This window comes from Vulpes vulpes, chromosome 1 (assembly GCF_048418805.1).
Source record: "Vulpes vulpes isolate BD-2025 chromosome 1, VulVul3, whole genome shotgun sequence".
In the NCBI taxonomy this organism is placed as follows: Eukaryota; Metazoa; Chordata; class Mammalia; order Carnivora; family Canidae; genus Vulpes; species Vulpes vulpes.
In genome coordinates this window covers 47811555-47837083 of record NC_132780.1, presented here as the reverse complement: position 1 = coordinate 47837083, position 25529 = coordinate 47811555, and the positions used below count along the sequence as shown (strand labels likewise).

The window sequence follows — 25529 nt, the reverse complement described above, 5'->3', positions numbered from 1 at the left end:
TACTTAAAATACTGTAATCTACCTTTTGGTATTCACAGCCAGGGAAATTGCAGCATTTATGAAATGGCAGTCCCTTATTTTTCCTAGTAAAGACATCGGCCAAGAGCAAACCGCAAGAAGCATGTGTGATGCACCTCGGATTACCTTTTGAATTGCCTTCACATCTGTCTCATTTCGTTTAAACACGGCGACAAGAAAACAAAACAAAAATCTCACAGCTCTCAATTTATTTCTCTATCTGGTAATAATTTTACACTCCGTAGCAGCTAGTATAAACAGCAGCAAACACGATCCATGATCTTGGAAAAAAGTAAATGTTGAGTGTTTATTAAGAATCTATTACAGTGTCTTTACGTGCAATCAAAACAGAAGGGGGTGTTATCAGTATTCAATCTGACACATTACTAAGGCTCTGATCAAAAAAAGGGTCTTTGCCCTCAGTGGCTAATTAAAACATTACCATTCTCGTGCCTATACGTAGGCACGTTGCGAAAAAGCAGGAAATAAATCAGCACGCTATTTTTTTCCTCCGCAGCTCTAGGCATCTAATTTATTGAGGTCTGGCCATAAGGTGCAATTTCCTCGTGTTCTGGGGGCCCAGCTGCTGTAACTGCCGGTCTTCCAGCTTCTTCTTATGGACTCTCCTTGAGGTCGGGAAAAGGCTGAAATTTCCGCGGTCCCCAGGGACTGAGGCGACCCCGGTGTCACGCGGAAGATTTAAGAGCCGCTCCTCCGGGGCAGCTGGCAGCGTCCTGAGAGCGGGGTGACGGGTGACGGCTGGCAGCGGGGGTGGGCGCCCGCCCCGCCCAGTTCCGGGAAACTGGGACCGTACGGGAAGGTGAAGTGCAGAGAGTGGGGAGCCGCCCGCGGGCCGCTTCGGCTCTGTCGGACGCCCAGGGGAGGAACGCGGCCTGCGGCGCGGGCCACCCGCCGCCCTCCACTCCCGCCGCCGCCCCGCGCCCTCTCCGACCCCAGCACCTAACGCCTGCGCACGCTCCCGGGTCCCATCCCCGCGCAGGTCCGCGCGCGCCCCGCCCTCCCCCCAGCGCGTGCCCACACGGCCCACGCGCACGCGCGCTGCGCCCCGCCTGCTGCCCGGCGCGCGCCAGCTGGCTGGCCCCGGGCGTGCGGTGGGCGGGGCGCCGCGTTGACGTTGCCCGGGATGCGGGCAGGTTCCGCCGCCTCCGCCGCCGCCGCCGCCGCCGCCGCCGTCGCCTCTGCCTCGCCTGCCGCCGGGGTTTGTGTGAAAACACCGGGCGGTGGGCGGCGCGGAACCCGCTGTGCCTCCAGAAAGCAGCCGGTGGCGCTGCCGTCGCCGCGTCGGGTGCTGCGGCTCTGCCCAGTCCCTGCCAGCGCCCCGTCCTGACCCGGTGAGCGCCCGCCGCCGCCTGCGCGTCCGGCCCGGCCGCCCCTCGGCCGCGGCTTTCCCGCCCCCCCGCCGCCCCCCACCCCCGGCCGCGGCGTCCCGGCGACCGGAGAGCCCGGAAGGAGCGACCCCGGGCCCGCCGCGGTCTGCGTCCTGGGACCCTCCCGCCCCGCACCTGACAGGTTGTGTAACGCGTGTCTCGGGGGGGAGGGAGTGGACCGGAGCTGGAGGGAGACCCCGATGGTGTGGGGCTTCGGCTGGTTCCTGGAAAACGCCCCGCCCCGCCCCCACCCGCGGACCCGCGGCGGCCCCCGCCTCAGTCCCGGCCGAGGGTCCGCGACGCAGTTTTCTGGCAGAGGCGGCCCCTGTGCCCTGCGCTTTCTGAGGGGCGGGCCGCGCTGGTGGCCGCGGTGCAGCGCGGACAGGGCGGAGGGGCGGCGGGCCGGGTCCTGGCGCCCCCCCCCCACCCCAGGTGCGCCGTGCTTTGCCGGGGGCTGCTGGGTGTGACCGCGACGCTGGGCAGCTAGGTCTGCTTCCTTTCAGGGGGCCGTTTGGCCTGAAGTGTGTTCTCTGTTTACAACTTGTCGCCGTTTGGGTTTGATTTGAGCCTGAATCAGATCGCCCTAGATGACAGTGCAGAGTTTCCGTGTAGCCTGCCTTTCCGAGTTGCGGGTTCCTAACTGCAAGAATTTCAAGGACTCCTGCAATCGCAACGCAAAGGCTTGCTCGTCTCTACGGTTCTTGTTTCTCCCTTGTGCCGGCCAAGGCTCTCTTATCCAGTGCAGTTTTGAATCGGTTAATTTCTCTGGGCGTTTTACCCATTGTAGAATGGAGTTGTTATACCCCTTAGCATAATCGATGTGAATGTTGATAATTTAAAGGCCATTTCTTGTTTTGATATAGCTTGCTCAGTTCAGTGCTTGAAGGTCCAGCACTGCTGATGACTTAATGCGTTGTAACACTTAGCGGAATTTTTTTTTTTTTTTTGTGGCAATGTTTTGCTTTTTTTCAGGTGTTGAAAATTGTAGCAGTGTTTAATGATAATGCATGACAATTTGCAGTGAGAAAGGACATGATGCCTGTGTTGTAATCTTTATGTAAACCGAGTTATCACTGTCTTTAGTAACCTCTGAATTCTTTTTTTTTTTTTTAAGATTTTATTTATTTATTCATGAGACACACACAGAGAAAGAGGCAGAGACACAGGCAGAGGGAGAAGCAGGCTCTACGCAGGGAGCCCAGTGTGGGACTCGATCCCGGGTCTCCAGGATCACGCCATGGGCCGAAGGCTGGCGCCAGACCGCTGAGCCACCCAGGCGTCCCGTAACCTCTGAGTTCTTATAACTTGTCTTTTCCTGAGAAATCTCGGAAGTTATTTTTGTAGTTGTGTAATGGAATATTTTCAATTCAGTAGGCTAAAAACCAGTTTATTTAAGGCTCTTTAAAGGGTACCTATTTCAAAACGTGCCAAATACTAATCAAAACCAAACAAAACCCTGGGAGATCTATTAGCATTTCCTATAATTGTCGTGATCGGTCCTGTAATTTCTGTGAGAGAGCGATGTCTTATCTACTCCTTATTTTCTTGTTGTAATATGGCTTGTTCCGTTTCCCACTCCACCTCGCTTGACTTAGGTTCTACGATGAAGTTATAGGTTCATTTTTAATGACCTCAATTTCTGCCTTGAATTAATTGCTTCTACACTTAGAACTGCAGTCTCACTCCGAACTTTTAAAGAAAGGGAACTTAAAGAGTTCCTCTTGTTATTAGTCAACATTGCAAAACATTTAAGTGTTTAATGTAACGTAAGCTTTTGTAGAAGCAGTTTTTTATAAAGCTTTTCCCATCGACTCGAGGCATTATTTTTCTCTTTGGTACAGCTTAGCTAGACTCCTATATAATCATGATTTTTATCTTTAACAGCAGAGGGAAAAGAGACCTGAGACTTTTGAAATTACCTAATTTGTATTCGGTTCTACTTTTTGGAGTTTTCAATAAATCTCCACAGTATTCACCTTCCAAAATGTACTACTCTTGCTTGAGGTCGCTCAGTACCTGGAAGTTGAACAGTGTATCATTAGTAACGGATGAAGCTGTCAGAGGCCTCTCTGCAAGTTGGGAGCTTCCCTTAGGGAATGGGTTTTGATGTGAACAACAGAAGTTGTTTGGATGAGGAATTTTAAATTTTATATATTATTATTGGTTACTGTGCCTGTGTTCTATAATGTAGTGGCTAGGGAGTTGGGCTTCAGAGCCAGCCCAGCTGGATTTGAATCCTGACTTTGCTTGAGGCAAGTTATTTATCTTCTTTGTGCTTCAGTTTTCTCAATTCCAAAAATGGGAGTAAGAATGGTCGTACCCTTAAGATCTTGAATATTAAATGAGTTAATACACATAAAGTACTTAGCCCACAGTGCCTGGCATATAGTAATCAGTCATTCAGTAAATATTGCTACTACTGCTCTTCCTCACTCTTCCAAGGATCTAGCAAGCTGAAGAAGGACGTTAGGCCGATCGAGGATTATTACTGCAGAATAATTCCCCTGTGACCCATTCGCTCCTTTGGGGCTAAATGAGAGCTTAGTCTCACTATCCTGCCTTGGAAGCATGTAATTTAGTTTTAAATAGAACAGCTAGACCCTGAGCTGGGTGCCCTGAGATGCTGCTGGTGAAGTGCTGAAGTATCCCTGTTTGTCCCTTATGACAGAACCTTGGATTGTCTCCCTCATGGTGGTGGTGACTGCTATTTTAATCACCTGTTTTTGACTTTGTGATTGCATGTTTCTTTGTCATGTGCTGCTTTCAAAAATATTACCTATCAAACTATTAATAGGTTTAAGTTTATCTGATCAAGATATTGCATGATGTTTCCAGGACAGACAAAATCACTTTCATCTATTCATTCTTTTGTTTTTTCTTTATTGGTGTTAGAGTGAGGATGGTTTTGATTTGACATTGTATTCCTTTTCAGCTCATGTAATTTTTCTAGGAAAGATTTTTTTAAATTAATGATCTTATGTACATTTTTGTACTTCTTGGTTTGCAGGGATCTGATATTAATTCTCCTTTAAATCAGTTATTTTCAAGCTTTAGATTTCAGGACTCTTTCACATTTTTATTGAAAAATAAGTATTTTTCAAAATGAATAAGGCAATGAGAAGAGTAGTTTTGTTTTACATTTTTGTAAATCTCTAATGTCTGGTTTAATAGAAATATCTGGATTCTTCTGTCTGCTCCTGCATTCAGTCTGTTGCAGTGTTTTTTGGTTTGAAGTCTATAGAGGGAGAAATCCTGCCATACATAGCTAATGGCTGGAAAAGGGTGGGGGGTATTTTAATAGTCTCTTCAGATAATGGATTTTCTTGTTTGGTGCTACATCACGGCTCAACATGTGTTGGTTTTTTTAGTCATTTGCAGTATGGAATCAGAAATCATATCAGTGAGCTTTTTTCATAGTGTTAAATTAAAATCCATTGGTCTGAACTTTGAATGGATCCTACATAACTGGATCCATTCCAGTTATGGAATAGATCAAATTCATAACTTGAATTTGTAACATCATGCTGCTGTCATTTATAAATATTGGTTCAGTTGCTGCAGATCTTCCAAATGTTGACACATTTCATATGGTATTAAAAAATTACGTTTGTTAATATCACCAGTTATCCTATCAGAAACAAATTATTGGAAAGCTGTCCAGTTCCTGACATGATGGTACTTATGAGTTTTTCAGAAATCTGATTTTTGCTTTTGAAAGCTCAAATTTTATCATTGGCAAGAAATAGGACTGTCAGTTGTTTCCTAGAAGTGCCAAGCAGATTTTGTTCTTCTCTGAAGGAACCTGTGCCAGAACACCTAAGTCTGAATAACCATAGTCATTCTTTCAAGAAAAATGGTGTTTCATGAAAAAAAAGACTAGTGTAAACCCTCAGTTCAATCACACAAGTACTTTACCTTGAGACAGCCATCAATTATTGTCGTTTAGTATGTGGCCAGAAATGCTTCCTGTGTACTCACCATTTTGTCACATAGAATATTTAAAAAGAGGTATACTCAGGGACTGAGATTCAATAAAATTAATTTTTACTGGGACCCCTGGGTGGCGCAGCGGTTTGGTGCCTGCCTTTGGCCCAGGGCGCGATCCTGGAGACCTGGGATCGAGTTCCGCGTCAGGCTCCCGGTGCATGGAGCCTGCTTCTCCCTCTGCCTGTGTCTCTGCCTCTCTCTCTCTCTCACTGTGTGCCTATCATAAATAAATAAAATAAAATAAAATAAAAATTTAAAAAAATAATTTTTACTATTTGAAGGACATTGTTAAGTGAAAAGGCTTTTTTTTTTTTTTTTTTTTTTAAAATAACTACTGGTACTTGATGGTGAAAAATATAATGATTAATGTTTGGTGCCAGTACCTTAAGCTGTTCTAAGAGCCAGAAATGTTATACATCACTGCTTTTGTACCATTAGTATAAATGTTAATAAAGTTAAAAAGGTTAATGATATTTTAGTGTTATTAGGAAAATAGGTTTGACCTTGTGGACCCCCTAAAAAGGTGTCAGGACCCCATGGACCACATTTAAAGGACTTTTGGTATAAGTCAGCAGATTCCTACCAGATTTTGGTAAGGAATGGACATGGTTGTGACAGTCACTAGTCTGTTTTTGCTTCAGGCTTTTGGGTCCCAGTAAAGGCCCCCATTTTTTTTTAAAGCACAATAAAGGTTATTCACAGAAAATTGAGCTTTCTTAAGGGCTTTAGTCAGGTGCTAATACAGGGGAACTACAGTATTAGTAATCTGTAATAATTACACTATCTAAACAAGATATGGGAGTACATTTCCACACAAATGTTTAAGACTAATTTTGGGGGTTTTACATATTAGACAAAAATAGTGAAGACATAGTGTGAAAAGCTCAATTGATACCCAGCTCTTAAGCTAAAATAAACATTTTAGCTTCCCTTCTTAATCTCTATTCATTTCTCACCGAATTCATGCTGAGGATCAACCATCCTAAGGAGAGGTACCCAGCACTTGCTATCTTTGCCTCACATCCTACCTTAGGAGGAAAATGATTTAAGACTATGAAGATTATAAGGGTGTACATGGGGAATAAAGATAATAAGGTTTATGAATGATTTTTGATAGAATGCTGGTAATAAAAATGTGAACACTACCTACATGTGATGCGTTTAATGAATTGAAAAGGATACTATATTTGACAAGAATTCTCCAGATTAATTTATTATGGGCACTTTCTAGTTGCATGTAGATAGAAGTGATGATGGATAATGTAAGACAGCAAACCTCCTTGGTGAGGTTCTACTAATTACAAAGTGAGAGAATTTGACTCCCAGGGGATCTTTGAAGCTTCCTACAACTCTAGGGTTCTGGGTTTTTTTCTTTGCCTATTGAGAATGACCTTTTCATTTGTTAATTCCATCTTATTAATTTGAACTCATGTTTTCATTTGAAACTTATTTTTCCTAATTCTTAATATATTGATCTATATTCATGTATTTGGTTTGTATTTTGATTTTAAAAAATTAACTTTTAAAATTATGGCTATATATATAATATAAAAATTACCATTATAACCATTTTTAAGTTATAGTTTATCGGAATTAAGTACATTCACATTGTTGTGTGGCCATTACAACATCCATCTTTAGTTTTTTTTTTTCTTGCAAAACCAAAACTTTGTACCGTTTAAACAGCTCATTTCCTTCTTCCCCGTAGCCCTTGATGACCACCCGTTCTACTTTCTCTCTGAATTTGACTGCTTTAAGTACCTTTTATGAATAGAATCATCAGGTATTGCCCTTTTGTGAGTGGCTATTTCATTTAGCATCGTCTTCAAGATTCATCCACGTAGCATGTGTCAGAATTTCCTTCTTTTAGGGCTGAATAATGTTCTATTTGTATATACCACATTTGTATAGTCATCTGTCAGTGGACCCTTGGGGTGCTTCTACCTTTTGACCATTGTGAAAATGCTATGTACATGGGTGTACAAATCCTTTTTTGAGACCCTGCTTTCAGTTCTTTCGGATACATAATCAGAAGTGGAATTGTTGGGTCATATGGTAATTCTATTTTTAAATTCTTGAGTCACAACCCTACTGTTTCTATAGCAGCTGCACCATTTTACATTCCCACCAACAGAGTATGAGGGTTCCAATTTCTCCACATCCTTGTAAACACTTGTTTTCTGTGATAATTGGTCTTTTTTTTGGGCAGGGGTAGAATCATTCTAATGGGTGTGAGGTGGTAGGTATCACATTGTGGTCTTGATTTGCATTCATGCTGCTGAATTTGGTTTGCTGCTATTTTGTTGATGATTTGTGAGTCAGTATGTTCATAAAGGATATTGTTCTGTAGTTTTTCTTGTCTTTGGTTTTGATATAAGGGCAGTGCTGGCCTTAGAATTAGTTAGGAAGTGTTCCCTTCAGTTTTTTGGAATAATTTGAGAAGGATTGATGTTTAAATGTCTTGTACAGTTCACTAGTGGGACAATGAAATCTGGGACTTTGTTGGTAAGTTTTTGATTACTTCTCCAATCTCCTTAATAGTTACGAATCTATTCAGATTTTCTGTTTCTTTTTCTTTTTTTTGTTTAGTTTTGCTATGTTTTGTGTTTTTAGGAATTTGTCAATTTCATGTAGTTTACCCACTTTTTTGGTGCACATTTGTTCATAGTATTCATTTAAATCCTTTGTATTTCTGTAAAATCAGTAGTAAGGTCTTCCATTGCTTTCCTGATTTTAATAATTTGAATCTTTGTTTTTTCTTAAGCTTACGAAGGTTTATTAATGTCATTAATCTTTTTAAAGAGCCATTTTTTTAAAAAAGATTTTATTTATTCTTGAGAGACACACAGAGAGAGAGGGGGGCAGAGACACAGGCATAGGGAGAGAGAGAGTGAGAGAGAGAGAGAGAGAGAGGCAGAGACACAGGCACAGGGAGGAGCAGGCTCCCCACAGGGAGCCCGATGTGTACTCAATCCTAGGTCTCCAGGATCAGGCCCTGGGCTGAAGGCGGTGCTAAACTGCTTTGCCACCGGGGCTGCCTGTTGAAGAACCATTTTTTTGATTTGTGATTTTCTCTGTTATTTTTCTATTCTTTATCTCTGCTTTAATCATTATTTTCTTCTTTCTGCTAGCTTTGTGTCCTCCTTTTTCTAGTTCCTAAATTTGTAAAGTTGTTGATTTGAGATTATTATTATTATTATTTTTAGACTTTATTTTTATTTATTCATGAGAGACACAGAGAGAGAGAGGCAGAGGCAGAGATCTAGGTAGAGGGAGAAGCAAGCTCCTTGGGGAACCCAGTGCAGGACTCTCTTCTGGGACTCTGGGATCATGCCTTGAGCTGAAAGAAGACAGGAAGACGCTCAATCACTGAGCCACCCAGACATCCCAAGATCTCTATTTTCTAAATGTATTTATAGCTGTAAACTTCCCTCCCAGCACCACTTTCTCTGCATCCCATAAATTTTGGTATGTTTTATTTTCATTTGTCTCATTTCCCTAGTGATCTTTTCTTTGACCTATTGTTTGTTAAGGAGTGTGTTTATTTCCACAAATATGTGAATTTTCCAGATTTATTTATTTATTTATTTATTTATTTATTTATTTATTTATGAGAGAGAGGCAGAGGCAGAGACACAGGAGGAGGGAGAAGCAGGCTCCATGCCGGGAGCCCAACGTGGGTCGGGACTCAATCCTGGGACTCCAGGATCACGCCCTGGGCCAAAGGCAGGTGCCAAACCGTTGAGCCACCCACGGATCCCCCAGTTTCCTTTTCACATTTATTTCTAACTTCATTCCGTTATGGTTGGAGAAGATACTTTGTATAATATCTTTTAAAATCTGTTGAGACCCAATTTGTGGCCTAAAAGATGGAAAATGTCTCACGTGCACTTGAGAAGAACATATATATTGCTGTTAGGTAGTGTTTTATATTTGTTATCTCTGATTGGTTTATAGTGTTGTTCAAATCCTCTATTTCCTTATTAACTTATGTCTGGTTGTTCTATCCATTACTGACAGTGGGTATTAAAGTCTTCAACAATTATTGTAGAAGTATTTTTCCCTTTAATTCTGTCAGTATTTGCTTACTATATTTGGTGGTCTGTTATTAGGTATGTGAATGTTTATAATTGTTATATCTTCATGCTCTCTTGAACCTTTTATTAATACATAGTGTCCTTTGTCTCTTGTAATCTTTTCCATTTTAAAGTCTGTCTGATGTTAGTATAGCCATCCCTATCGCTTTTGGTTACTATTTGCAAGGAATATCTTTTCCTGTCTTTTTACTTTCAGCCTATTTGTGCCTTTATATCTAAATGAATCTCTTGTACAGAGCATGTTATTGGATTATGTTTTTTAAAACCATTCTGCCAATCCCTGCCTTTTGAGTGGAGGTTTTAAGCCGTTTACATTTAAAGTAATTACTGATAAGGAGGAACTTTTGTTATTTTGCTGTTTATTTTTTGTATGCCTTATGACTTTTTGAGTCCCTCATATCTTCTATATTCTGATTTTTATTCGAGCTGACTTTGACTATGATACTTTACTTAAAACACAAAAGAAACCATTTTAGGGATCCCTGGGTGGCGCAGCGGTTTGGCGCCTGCCTTTGGCCCAGGGCGCGATCCTGGAGACCCGGGATCGAATCCCACATCAGGCTGCCGGTGCATGGAGCCTGCCTTCTCCCTCTGCCTGTGTCTCTGCCTCTCTCTGTTTCTCTCTGTATGACTATCATAAAAAAAAAAAAAAAAAAAGAAACCATTTTAATTGGTCAGTCATAAGTTAGAGGCAATGAAAATATGTGTTTCAGGGTAAGAATTTTAATTTCAAATATCACCTATAGAGACAGGAATTTTGGCATTTGTTTAAGTTTAAAAATAGTTGGAATCTGAGTTGAGGGAAGCATTGTAATAAATAAATTATCATTATTTAGTTAGATCGAAGTGTGGTGCGATTCTGTTCCCCCAACAGTAAAACCTTATTATTTGAAGTATAAATAAAGCATCACATAGCAAATCAAATTAGACCTTGTGTAAGTGGAGAAACATCTTTGTGCAGTAGCGTGTGAACTATCCAGACTTGTGTTTTTAATGAGGATGCCTGCTAAAGGAAGGTAACAGGTATAATAATCTTTATAGGTTTAGTCTTACCCACAGTTTTTTTGATAAAATTAATCACAATAATGTAGGTGGAATAAATTTGCCTGTTTGCAGATTGGGCTAGACATAAAGTACAGTTGACCCCTGAACAACATGGGTTTGAAAGGTGTGGGTCCACTTATCTGTAGATTTTGTTTTGATAAATACAGTAAAGTTCTGTAAGTGTATTTTCTGTTCCTTATGATTTTAATGTTTTTTTTCCTCTAGCTTCTGTGTTACAAGAATACAAGTATTTAATAAAAATAACACAAAATATGTGTAACTTTATTGTAAGAATATGGTATATAATACATATAACAGAGTGTATGTTGGCTGTTTACATTATTGGTAAGATTTCTGGCCAATAGTAGGCTATTTATAGTTCAATTTTGGGGGAGTTAAAAAGTTTTATGTGGATTTTTGAGCGCATAAGGGTCTGTGTTTGCTGCAACCCCGTGTTGTTTTCATTCATCTATAATCATTGAATGTTATTTGAATAAGGTAACTGGATGAAAATGTATACCTTAATAATAGTAATTTAGAGTAGGTTAATGTTTATGGATGTATAGATTAGTATATGCAGACTATGTCCAACGTATATATTTTTCTCTTAATTTAAATGAAAATAATCTTTATACACTTTTTGCTGGGAATGTTATTCCTCTGTCTTAGACAGCAGGTATTATATACCTCTTTTTCTTAAAGTTTCTCACTTTTCTTTCAGGGTTGCTAAGGGTATGGTCATATTATTTGGGATGTTTCTTATTCAGTAATCAAGACTTAAATTTTCCATCACATTGACATGACTGGTGGGGGGCAATAGTAGCTTCTTTATGTTCTTAAGAAGTGATTTCTTCTTTTCAGATCTTGAAACAATTAGAGAAAGCTGACAAAAGATGATGCCTCTTCAATGTACTTGTTTCCCAATTCCCCACAGTAGAACCAACTACTCAGTTCTTTAATTGTAATCTTTCATTCACTCCAACAAGACGTCTAATTTTTAACAGCAGAGGTAATCATTGTTGACTAGAGCAATGTTTCCCTGAAGTTTTTAAACAGTAGAAGCTTTTTGCCTAATGATACCTTGTAGGGAGGCCCAATTGTGAACAGATTAAAGTACAATAGGGAAAAGTTTTGGTTGAATGGGAACAGGACCAAGTTGTTTAAACAAAGCAAGTCAGAAGGGAATTGCTTCCTCAGATTGTATTTAAAAGATTCAGGTTGGACTTTAGGGTATGAATAGTGTATGTTTCTTTGCATTTTTCTTTTTTTCTTTCTTTCTTTCTTTCTTTCTTTCTTTCTTTCTTTCTTTCTTTCTTTCTTCTTTCTTTTAAGCAGCTTTGAAATAAACTAAAAACCGTGTATATTTGAAGTATTTATATATTTAGAATTTGCAATCTTAATTTTAGGGTGTGTGTGAATTTCTTTCATGCCTCATGTGGGGAATGAAAATTAGGACAGCTTACATTATGAAGTTTAATGTCTTGTGTGTGTATGCATGCTTACTGAGTTGGTTGATGAGCTTTATTTTAGGCTTACACCAGTGAGAGCTGAGTTTTAGTTTTGATTCCCTGGACTCTAGATGTAGCACTGGTTGAGAGGAAAAGATCAGGAGAATCTAAAAAAATCCAGAAAACCCAACATTTTTACTTTTCTTGAGCTAGAGTGTATAAAATTACTTGGTTTTCTTTATGTGTGGGCTAGGTTGACCAGGTTGATACTGCTTGTATGATTTCCTGCTAAGGTCAAATTCCCACGTTTAATTCTAGTTCAGGTCATCTTTAAATATATAAAGGTCAAATATAAGTACCTTTCCCCACTTAGGGAAATGTGTACTGTGGATTTTTATGTACAGCACAGCAGGGTTATTATTATTATTATTTTTTAAGCCTCTGTTTGATAAATAACTTAGAATAAATTTCCTAAAGACCCAGGTTAGGGGCAGCCCTGGTGGCACGGTGGTTTAGCGCCGCCTGCAGCCGAGGGTGTGATCCTGGAGACCCGGGATCAAGTCCCACTTCGGGCTCCCTGCATGGAGCCTGCTTCTCCCTCTGCCTGTGTCTCTGCCTCTCTCTCTCTCTATGACTAAATAAATAAATAAATATATTAAAAAAAGACCCAGGTGGGTCAGTAGTTTCACTTTTGTGTAAAAGAATATTATATTCTATCATGGGAATCAGGTGCTGAACTACAAAGGGTGTAAGCCCCAGGCCCTAATTTAAGGATGGATTGAATTAGAAAGTTATGGCATAAACTAGGTTTTTTGTTTTTGTTTTTTTTTTAAACAGCTTTATTGAGATATAACTCACATACTGTACAATTTTCATTTTACAATATTGCAATTCAGTGCCCTTTAGTAAATTCAGAGTTGTGCAACTGATGTAGTTTTTGGAATGTTGGTGTTGGTGGGGTCTGGAGATGATGGCCAAGAAAGAATTCTTCGTGCAAAATGGTGGTTTTATTAAAGCATGGGGATCCTAGGCAGAAAGAGCTGTTGACGCTTCTACCTGGTGCCCTGGGGAACTGCTTATATACTTTGGGATTAGGGGAAATAAAGATAAGGGAAATTCTGAAAGGACTTTCATATGCTAAAGTAGACTCACAGAATCCTGGAGGAATATTACAATCAGCCTATCTCAAGTATTTGGCAGTGGGCTACATGACATTTAATTTCATCTACATTTCCTTCTGCCTTTGTTTCCCACATAACAAGCATAACCACAGTGAATTTTAGAACATTTTTATAGCTCTAAAAAGAAACCCTACATTCTTTTAGTGTGTCTCCCCTTCTCCATCCATTCTCTTCTAGTCCTAGATAACCATTAATCTGCTCTCTGTCTCTGTAGAATCTGGATGTTTCCTATAAATGGAATCATGTAATGATGTGGTTTTTCATGATTGAAAACTTCTAGCACATATCAGTACTCTATTTTTTTTATCACTGAATGAAATTCCATTATATGGCTATACCACATTTTATTTATCCATTCTTCTGTTGGTAGACATTTGGGTTATTTCCAGTTTTTGGTTATGAATAATGCTGTTATGAACATTTGTGTACAAATTTTTGTGTGGACATAAGTTTTCATTTCTTTGGGTATATACTTAGAAATGGGATAGCTGAATCACATGGTCACTTTATGTTTAACCTTTTGAGAAACTGCTAGATTGTTTTAGCAGCTGTACCATTTTACATTCCCATCAGCAATGTTCTAGTTTCTCACATCCTTGCTAACACTTATTATTGTCTGTATTTTTTAAATTATAGCCATTCTAGTGGGTGTGAAGTGGTATCTCCTTGCAGACTAAATTTTTAAATAGTGATTAAGCATAACAGGAATGATAGTACTCTGAGGTGGAGTTAATATTACAATTAAAGTATTTAATATCTTGATCTAGGAATACAATCATCAGAAGCCATTCTTAACCCTGGCTATGCATAATTACTATCACTGATTTAAAAACGGATGTCATAGATTTATCTAATCTCTGAATATATTGTATAATTTTTTCCCACAAAATTCTTTAATTTTAAAGTCTGAGTTGCAGAGAACAGATTTCACTCTAGATACCTTATTTAGGGTATTAAATAGTTTAAAGAATTGTTGGGATGTGTCTGTCTGGGTCCAATCAGGAAATAGAAACCACACGGTAACTTAACAGGGAAAAATTAATGTAAAAATCCATTGACTGTAAGAGGCTTTATCAGCAAGAAATAAAGATAACTCTGAAGAATAGAGGAATAGCTGATACGAAAACCAGTCACTACTTCTAGGGCTGAGTTAGAGGGGCTTCTCCCCTCATTGAAGAGTTGTTGGATAGGGCAAGGTCAAAGTTGGCAGGGGCAGGGTCAAGGCGAGTAGGTGTGGTATGACACTAGTGGAATTTGCTGAATGTTTGCCCTCTAGGGTACCAGAGAAAGCTGTTCATAGGCAGAGGTCTCACCAGAAGTACCCTGCTACAAAACAACTTAGACTCCTGTTGGGGAAGCTGCATGCTCAGCAAGAGCCTGCTGCTATTGAAGCCATCCTTGTTGCAGGAATGGGTCTCAGAGAAGCCTTGCCTGCCGAAGCCAAGTGAATACACTGGAAGTAAAATCTTTTTCCTCTGCACTGTCTTTCCAGTGCCCTCTTGATAAAGCTTAGTATCTTGCCAGCTGGCAAAGAAATTAGTATATTAAGGGCACAAATTCATTTTCACGGAGCAGGCAAAATGGGTGAATTTGAAGATGAGGGGCAATAAATCATTATCTGGCACAGATTTTAAGTGGTTTACAGAATTGTTTGGAGATTTAAAGAAAGAGAGTCTAGGTTGAGCCTTAAGCAACAACTCCCAAACCTCTACATAAAATTGAGAAACCAAGGGAGATATTGTCTCTTTTATGATGAAGAGACCTCTGTTCTGTGAAATTGCTTCTAGACCTTCATTGCTAGAACTGCGCTGATCTTTTAAAATCATGCAACACAACTGGGGATGCTTGCAACTCTCGGCATCTGGCTCGGCTTCTTTCAAAATGTCTGTTCGTGAAATTCTCTGCAAAATCTACTTAGAGGGTAATCACTGCATACCTCTCAGTGTGTACAGGTTGGTCAAAACGTGCATCAATTTTGATGCTGAGTGTGATGCTTTGAACACTGAAATAGCCATCAAGACCAAATGCGTGGATGAGGTCACTACTGTTACTTTGACCAACTGCAGCAATGAAAAGAGACTGGAATTACAGCAGAAAATTTGTACAGTTACAGGTCAGGCCATTCTAGCCCTAAGTACCAAGCCAGTGACCAAGGTGCATATATATATTTCAAGAAATGTACTTTTTCTTTGTGATACATGAAGACTTCTAAAGGGCAGGGTCCAGAGCAGAGGCCCTTCTTGCTCAGGTGGAGGTAGTGCCCCTATGTTGTTTCCTGTCCTTAACTACAAACAAAATTATGATAAATGTTCTCATTTTCATCTCCTTAAGGGTCTGTGAGAGTATCTCTGAAATACAAACTCAGGAGTCAAATTGTTGGGATATAAAGTATTAAACTTTTTAAAAAAGATTTTATTTATTTGTTCATGAGACACACATACACACACACACACACACTGAGGGAGAGGCAGAAAGAGAAGCAGGTTCCATACAGGGAGCCTGATGTGGGACTTGATCCCGGGTCTCCAGGATCACGCCCTGGGCCGAAGGCGGCGGCTAAACCACTGAGCCACCCGGGCTGCCCAGTATTAAACATTTTTAATTTCACTGGAATATTGTTTGCTCTCTAGAACAAGCTATATTAGCTTACACTCCCTTCTGAAATAAAGATTTTTCCTGTTACTCCATGCAAATATGTCATTTTCAAAACCAAAATGATTCTTTTACTTATTGTTTCACAGTTTGAACTCCTCATTTGTATAGTTTGATACTGATCCATTAGGCAAGATCTTTTAGGCAAGATTGTCTAACCATTAACCACACAGTTGTACCAGCATCTGAGTCATATTTCTGCATTGTTCATTCAGTTAATATATTTGTCCAGAGCACAGACTTTATTTATTTTTAAAAAGATTTTATTTATTTATTCATGAGAGACACAGGTAGAGGGAGCAACAGGCTCCATGCAGGGAGCCCGATGTGGGAGAATCTGGGACCACGGGATAACGCCCTGAGCCTAAGGCAGGTGCTCAACCGCTGAGCCACCCAGGTGCCCCAGAGCACAGATTTTAACAAGATGTTTAAGAACTGTTCCAAGCATTGGGACAAATGAGGCTTAATGCTTTACATTCAGGACCTTGGAGTCTGAAGATGTTATATGAAAACTATTCTAAAACTTCTCAGAAGTCAAGATTTACTGTCATTTTCACTTGTTCTTTTACAAATTAATTCATTCTATCAAAAGAAAGCAAGCTAGGAAAATCTGAAAATACATGTCCCTAGGAACTCTTACTTCTAATAATGTCTTTACTGGGTAAGAGCACATAAATGAGACTTTAAATAACCCTTTCCTGAATTCTTATGACATGCTGGAGAGCATCAAGAAGGAGGTCAAAGACCTGGAAAATGCTTCCTGAACCTGGTCCAGTACATTCAGAACTAGCCCCTGTATTTTGCTGACCAATTGTATGACTCCACGAAGGGCAAAAGGACTTATGATAAAGTCCTGATTAAATCTAAAAAAATTTTTTTAAGTAATCTCTGCACTCAACACGGAGCTCAAACTTACTACCCTGAGATCAAGAGTCATGCTCTAGTGACTGACTGAGCCAACCAGGTGCCCCCATAAAGTCCTGATTAGAGTCATGGTCTCTTACAGTGATGTGGACATAGTGAAAATTAGGCCCAAGTTCAAGAGAAAGTATGGCAAGCCCCTGTAGGACTGCTTCCACCAAGACTCCAAAGGCTACTACCTGCAAGTGCTGCTGTCTTACATGGTGGGGATGACGGAGGCCCACCATGGCACGAGCCTCCAGGAGTGGTGCCCCTTTGTTTCTACCTAACAGTTCCAGAAAATAGTTCATGACCAACAGTCCCCTTGTGCTCATCCCTGCGAGGATGGTGTCAACATTGCTCCCTTATCTAATTTCAGTTGCCTAAGCATGGTTGGCCTCTCATGTCTAGTCTCTCCTGTTAGCCAAAGAAACAAAAATTCCAAGGAGTTGAAAGTATAATCTGTGATTTGAAACACCTCGTCTCTTGTGTACTATGTCATAAACAGATGAATTCACTGCATTTTTACTTATTAAAAATAAAATCAGGAAACTAGTGGTCAGGCGGCTGTGGTGGTCAGGAATGTTCTGCTATATTTACTAGCTATAGCACCACAGTGGATCAGGACCTGCTATGGTCTGCACCAGCCCTGCCTACTGGCCTTTCTCTTTCTTTATGCCCTGAAGGTTCATGAAATAATTTTCAGGTCTCAGGGAATTCTTGAAAATAAAAATTAGAACATTTGTGGCTATGATATATTAGTGTGAAGAGAAAGTTTAGATATGATTGTTTTTTGATCACCAATTCATTGGTGAAGGAGTGATCTGTCTTAAATAGTATATGAGATGGCTCCTACCTGACATTGCCCAGATGATATTAACAACAGTTTATTAGTAATATATTCACAACTGTGGAGAGGTTGCACTTGGGAATAGAGTGAACCAGTGGCCATGGCAGGCAGGTTTTGTAATAACAAAGGGATGAAGTAACAAAAGGATTGCCCTCATGGGAGGATGTGATTAGTTTGTTTGAATCATTCTCAGGGCTGGCAGTGAACTGACAGCTTGAGGACTGAGTGTAGCTGATAAAGCTGATGGTGGAACTAGCTGGGTGAAGAGTCTTTTCTGCTAGATGGGAGTACATGTGATGAGACATTAGGCCTTTGGGGCCCTGTGAGTCTTCAAAGCTGGTGGGGCAGCACTTGAAATTTTAGGTCTATGTAATAATACTCCAGTAATGATTGCTAATGCTCTTCTGAAAGAGAATATTTTCCTGTGCATTTTTTAATTTTTGACATTTAATTAGTCTGCTGTTGCATGTAGATCTCTATCCCCATAAAGGATATAAACTTGAATATGAGGGGACCTGGGTGACTCAGTCCGTTAAGTGTCTGCCTTCAGCTCAGTCATAATCCCTGCATCCTGGGATTGGTCCCACATAGGGCTCTCTGCTCAGTGGGAAGTCTGCTTTTCCTTCTCCGTCTGCCTCTCCCCTGTGTGCATGCACATTCTCTCTCTCTCTCTCTCTCACTCTCTCTCTCTGTCTCAAAAAAACAACCCTCTAATGTGAGCAATGCAGGGAGGAAAAACAGGTTTTCCATTTCTAAAATTTTCCACTTTATTTTTTTACTTTATGTAAGTAGACTTAGTCTTAACCACAGGTTTTTATTGCACAAAATATTAGTAAATTATGGCTTCTGGTATATGATATGTATAGGGGTAGTTTTATTTTTCCTTATTTAAAATATACAATAGACTTTAATGAACCTTACTTGAGTAGCAAACAGGTGGTTAAACTTAGCTTACCATTCTGGAAATTAAACTTTTTCCTTTTCATGATTTTAAAAATCTCAAATTGGGATCCCTGGGTGGCGCAGCGGTTTGGTGCCTGCCTTTGGCCCAGGGCGCGATCCTGGAGACCCGGGATCGAATCCCACATCGGGCTCCCGGTGCATGGAGCCTGCTTCTCCCTCTGCCTGTGTCTCTTCCTCTCTCTCTCTCTCTGTGACTATCATAAATAAAAAAAAAAAAAAAAAAAAAATCTCAAATTGTGAAGATTATAAAATTTCTACTAAGTAACTGACTTAAGCTAAAATGGGATTCAATTTTTTTAAAGATAGGCTGGATAGATTTTGATTTAATTAAATAATGTAAACTAATTTTTAAAAATCATTTACTGGAGGGGCAAGATGGTGGAAGAGTAGGGTCCCCAAATCACCTGTCCCCACCAAAATACCTAGATAACCTTCCAGTCATCCTGAAAATCTACGAATTCGGCCTGAGATTTAAAGAGAGAACAGCTGGAATGCTACAGTGAGAAGAGTTCACGCTTCTATCAAAGTAGGAAGACGGGGGGGGGGGGGGGGGGAAGAAATAAAGAAACAAAAGGCATCCAAGCAGGAGGGGCCCTGCGAGGAGCCGGGCTAAGGCTGGGGCGAGTGTCCCCAGGACAGGAGAGCCCCGTCCCGGAGGAGCAGGAGCTGCACCATCTTCCCCGGGCGGAAAGGGGCTCGCAGGGAGTTGGAGCAGGACCCAGGAGGGCGGGGATGCCCTCGGGCTCCCTGGGACACTAACAGACACCTGCGTGCCCAGGAGAGTGCGCGGAGCTCCCTAAAGGGCTGCAGAGTGCGCACGGCGGGACCCGGAGCAACTCGGAGGGGTTCCAGCAGTGGCGGCTCCGCCGAGAGGCGGCTGTGCGGCCGGGAGCAGCTCGGAGGGGCTCGGGCAGAGGAAGAGGCTCCGTGCGGAGGGGGCTGCGCGGCCGGGAGCACGAATCCAACAGGGCGCAGGCCCGGGGGCACTGGGGGCCCAGACACAGCCCAGGATCCAGCCTCCCCCCGGGACAGGCAGAGGCCGGGAGGGCACAGGACAGCAAGGACGCTCCTGCCCCGAGCTGAGGAGATCAGCGGCCCCGCCCTGGAGCCTCCAGGCCCTGCAGAGAGCTCCCTAGTTCCTGCGGGAGCTGAATCCAGGGCTCCAGAGCTGGCCCCGCCACTGGGGTTGTTCCTCCTGGGGCCTCACGGGGTAAACAACCCCCCCACCCCCGAGCCCTGCACCAGGCAGGTGGCAGAGCAGCTCCCCCAAGTGCTAACACCTGAAAATCAGCACAGCAGGCCCCTCCCCCAGAAGACCAACTAGACGGACAAGTTCCAGGGGAAGTCAAGGGACTTAAAGTATACAGAAACAGAAGATACTCCCCCGTGGGTTTTTTTTTTTTTTTTTTTTTTTTTTTGCTTTTTGATTTCTGTTTGCTTCCCCCACCCTTTTCTTTCTTTTTCTCTTTTTCTTCTCTTTTTTTCTTCCTTTTTTCTTTTTTCTTTTTCTCTTTTCTTTCCTTCTTTCTCTCCTCTCTTTTTCTCCTTTTCCCAATACAGCTTGTTTTTCGGCACTCTGCACTGAGCAAAATGACTAGAAGGAAAAACTCACCTCAAAAGAATCAGAAACAGTCCTCTCTCCCACAGAGTTACACAATCTGGATTACAATTCAATGTCAGAAAGCCAATTCAGAAGCACTATTATACAGCTACTGGTGGCTCTAGAAAAAAGCATAAAGGACTCAAGAGACTTCATGACTGCAGCATTTAGATCCAATCAAGCAGAAATTAAAAATCAATTGAATGAGATGCAATCTAAACTAGAAGTCCTAACGACGAGGGTTAATGAGGTGGAAGAACCAGGGAGTGACATAGAAAACAAGTTGATGGCAAAGAGGGAAACTGAGGAAAAAAGAGACAAACAATTAAAAGACCATGAAGATAGATTAAGGGAAATAAACGACAGCCTGAGGAAGAAAAACCTACGTTTAATTGGGGTTCCCGAGGGCACCGAAAGGGCCAGAGGGCCAGAATATGTATTTGAACAAATCATAGCTGAAAACTTTCCTAATCTGGGAAGGGAAAGAGGCATTCAGATCCAGGAAATAGAGAGATTCCCGCCCTAAAATTGATAAAAACTGTTCAACACCTCGACATTTAATAGTGAAGCTTGGAAATTCCAAAGATAAAGAGAAGATCCTTAAAGCAGCAAGAGACAAGAAATCCCTGACTTTTATGGGGAAGAGTATTAGGGTAACAGCAGACCTCTCCACAGAGACCTGGCAGGCCAGGAAGGGCTGGCAGGTTATATTCAGGGTCCTAAATGAGAAGAACATGCAACCAAGAATACTTTATCCAGCAAGGCTCTCATTCAAAATGGAAGGAGAGATAAAGAGCTTCCAAGACAGGCAGGAAGTGAAAGAATATGTGACCTCCAAACCAGCTGCAAGAAATTTTGAGGGGGACTCTTAAAATTCCCCTTTAAGAAGGAGTCCAGTGGAACAATCCACAAAAACAAGGACTGAATAGATATCATGATGACACTAAACTCATATCTTTCAGTAGTAACTCTGAACGTGAACAGGTTTAATGACCCCATCAAAAGGCGCAGGGTTTCAGACTGGATAAAAAAGCAGGACCCATCTATTTGCTGTCTACAAGAGACTCATTTTAGACAGAGGGACACCTACAGCCTGAAGATAAAAGGTTGGAGAACCATTTACCATTCAAATGGTCCTCAAAAGAAATAGGGGTAGCTATCCTTATATCAGATAAACTAAAATTTACCCTGAAGACTGTAGTGAGAGATGAAGAGGGACACTTTATCATACTTAAAGGATCTATCCAACAAGAGGACTTAACAGTCCTCAATATATATGCCCCGAATGTGGGAGCTCCCAAATATTTAAATCAATTAATAACCAAAGTGAAGAAATACTTAGATAATAATACACTTATACTTGGTGACTTCAATCTAGCTCTTTCTACTCTCGATAGGTCTTCTAAGCACAACATCTCCAAAGAAACGAGAGCTTTAAATGATACACTGGACCAGATGGATTTCACAGATATCTACAGAACTTTACATCCAAACTCAACTGAATACACATTCTTCTCAAGTGCACATGGAACTTTCTCCAGAAGAGACCACATACTGGGTCACAAATTGGGTCTGAACCGATACCAAAAGATTGGGATCGTCCCCTGCATATTCTCAGACCATAATGCCTTGAAATTAGAACTAAATCTCAACAAGAAGTTTGGAAGGACCTCAAACACGTGGAGGTTAAGGACCATCCTGCTAAAAGATGAAAGGGTAAACCAGGAAATTAAGGAAGAATTAAAAAGATTCATGGAAACTAATGAGAATGAAGATACAACAGTTCAAAATCTTTGGGATGCAGCAAAAGCAGTCCTAAGGGGGAAATACATCGTAATACAAGCATCCATTCAAAAACTGGAAAGAACTCAAATACAAAAGCTAACCTTACACATAAAGGAGCTAGAGAAAAAACAGCAAATAGATCCTACACCCAGCAGAAGAGAGTTAATTAAGATTCGAACAGAACTCAACGAAATCGAGACCAGAAGAACTGTGGAACAGATCAACAGAACCAGGAGTTGGTTCTTTGAAAGAATTAATAAGATAGATAAACCATTAGCCAGCCTTATTAAAAAGAAGAGAGAGAAGACTCAAATTAATAAAATCATGAATGAGAAAGGAAAGATCACTACCAACACCAAGGAAATACAAACGATTTTAAAAACATATTATGAACAGCTATATGCCAATATATTAGGCAATCTAGAAGAAATGGAATCATTCCTGGAAAGCCACAAACTACCAAAACTGGAACAGGAAGAAATAGAAAACCTGAACAGGCCAATAACCAGGGAGGAAGTTGAAGCAGTCATTAAAAACCTCCCAAGACACCAAAGTCCAGGGCCAGATGGCTTCCCAGGGGAATTCTATCAAACGTTTCAAGAAGAAACCATACCTATTCTACTAAAGCTGTTTGGAAAGATGGAAAGAGATCGAGTACTTCCAAATTCGTTCTATGAGGCCAGCATCACCTTATTTCCAAAACCAGACAAAGACCCCACCAAAAAGGAGAATTACAGACCAATATGAATTACATCCTGATGAACATGGATGCAAAAATTCTCAACAAGATACTAGCCAATAGGATCCAACAGTACATTAAGAAAATTATTCACCATGACCAAGTAGGATTTATCCCTGGGACACAAGGCTGGTTCAACACTCATAAAACAATCAGTGTGATTCATATCAGCGATAGAAAAACCAAGAACCATATGATCCTCTCATTAGATGCAAAAGCATTTGACAAAATACAGCATCCATTCCTGAGGATAGAGGGAACATTCCTCAACATCTTAAAAGCCATCTACAAAAAGCCCACAGCAAACATCATTCTCAATGGGGAAGCACAGGGAGCCTTTCCCCTAAGATCAGGAACAAGACAGGGATGTCCACTCTCACCACTGCTATTCAACATAGTACTGGAAGTCCTAGCCTCAGCAGTCAGACAACAAAAAGACATTAAAGGCATTCAAATTGCCAAAGTAGAAGTCCAACTCTCCCTCTTCACCGATGACATGATACTCTACATAGAAAACCCAAAAGCCTCCACCCCAAGATTGCTAGAACTCATACAGGATTTGGTAGTGTGGCAGGATACAAAATCAATGCCCAGAAAACAATGGCATTTCTATACAGTAACAATGAGACTGAAGAAAGAGAAATTAAGGAGTCAATCCCATTTACAATTGCACCCAAAAGCATAAGATACCTAGGAGTAAACCTAACCAAAGAGGTAAAGGATCTATACCCTAAAAACTATAGAACACTTCTGAAAGAAATTGAGGAAGACACAAAGAGATGGAAAAATATTCCATGCTCATGGATTGGCAGAATTAATATTGTGAAAATGTCAATGTTACCCAGGGCAATTTACACGTTTAATGCAATCCCTATCAAAGTACCATGGACTATCTTCAGAGAGTTAGAACAAATTGTTTTAAGATTTGTGTGGAATCAGAAAAGACCCCGAATAGCCAGGGGAATTTTAGAAAAGAAAACCATATCTGGGGGCATCGCAATGCCAGATTTCAGGTTGTACTACAAAGCTGTGGTCATCAAGACAGTGTGGTACTGGCACAAAAACAGACACATAGATCAGTGGAACAGAATAGAGAACCCAGAAGTGGACCCTGAACTTTATGGTCAACTAATATTTGATAAAGGAGGAAAGACTATCCACTGGAAAAAAGACAGTCTCTTCAATAAATGGTGCTGGGAAAATTGGACATCCACATGCAGAAGAATGAAACTAGACCACTCTCTTGCACCATACACAAAGATAAACTCAAAATGGATGAAAGATCTAAATGTGAGACAAGGTTCCATCAAAATCCTAGAGGAGAACAAAGGCAACACCCTTTTTGAACTCGGCCACAGTAACTTCTTGCAAGATACATCCACGAAGGCAAAAGAAACAAAAGCAAAAATGAATTATTGGGACTTCATCAAGATAAGAAGCTTTTTGCACAGCAAAGGATACAGTCAACAAAACTCAAAGACAACCTACAGAATGGAAGAAGATATTTGCAAATGACGTATCAGATAAAGGGCTAGTTTCCAAGATCTGTAAAGAACTTTTTAAACTCAACAGCAAAGAAACAAACAATCCAATCATGAAATGGGCAAAAGACATGAACAGAAATCTCACAGAGGAAGACATGGACATGGCCAACACGCACATGAGAAAATGCTCTGCATCACCTGCCATCAGGGAAATACACATCAAAACCACAATGAGATACCACCTCACACCAGTGAGAATGGGAAAAATTAACAACGCAGGAAACTACAAATGTTGGAGAGGATGTGGAGAAAAGGGAACCCTCTTACACTGTTGATGGGAATGTGAACTGGTGCAGCCACTCTGGAAAACTGTGTGGAGGTTCCTCAAAGAGTTAAAAATAGACCTGCCCTACGAGCCAGCAATTGCACTGTTGGGGATTTACCCCAAAGATTCAGATGCAATGAAATGCCGGGACACCTGCACCCCGATGTTTCTAGCAGCAGTGTCCACAATAGCCAAACTGTGGAAGGAGCCTCGGTGTCCATTGAAAGATGAATGGATAAAGAAGATGTGGTTTATGTATACAATGGAATATGACTCAGCCATTAGAAATGACAAATACCCACCATTTGCTTCAACGTGGATGAAACTGGAGGGTATTATGCTCAGTGAAGTAAGTCAATCGGAGAAGGACAAACATTATATGTTCTCATTCATTTGCGGAATATAAATACTAGTGAAAGGGAATATAAGGGAAGGGAGAAGAAATGGTGTGGGAAATATCAGAAAGGGAGACAGAACATAAAGACTCCTAACTCTGAGAAACGAACTAGGGGTGGTGGAAGGGGAGGAGGGCGGGGGGTGGGGGTGAATGGGTGAAGGGCACTGAGGCGGGTACTTGACTGGATGAGCACTGGGTGTTATTTTGTATGTTGGTAAATTGAATACCAATAAAAAATAAATTTATTAAAAAAAATAAAAATCATTTATTGTGGTAAAACATACCTAACATAAAACTTGTTTTTTAAACCATTTTTAAGCTTTTGATTCAGTGAAATTAATTACATTCACAAAGTTGTATAGTCATCACCACTATTTCCAAAATTTTTTGTCACTGCAAACAGACAATTTGTAATTTTAATTTGTAATTATTAATCAACTATGACCATTTCCTTTTGCCTCCAGCCCCTGGTAATTTCTAATCTACTTTTATCTCTATGAATTTGCCTATTCTAGATATTTCATATAGGTAGAAGCATATAATATTTGTTACTTTGTTTCTGGCTTATTTCACTTAACAATGTTTTCATGGTTCATGTTAATAGCATATGTCAGAGCTTCATTCCTTTTTATGGCTGAATAATATTCCATTGTATGTATTACATACCACAT

The 25529-nt window shown here is 40.8% G+C and overlaps 1 protein-coding gene across 1 annotated transcript in view; it reads left to right on the top strand.

The window, feature by feature from the left end:
* Positions 1 to 1136: 1136 nt before the first annotated feature.
* The window catches only part of AGTPBP1 (ATP/GTP binding carboxypeptidase 1), a 174692-nt gene continuing 150299 nt past the window's right edge, over positions 1137 to 25529 (top strand). Inside the window, 2 exon segments of the mRNA XM_072763282.1 lie at positions 1137 to 1321; positions 1324 to 1370. Of these exon segments, the coding sequence (XP_072619383.1) occupies positions 1163 to 1321; positions 1324 to 1370 (206 nt within the window). The 5' untranslated portion in view covers positions 1137 to 1162.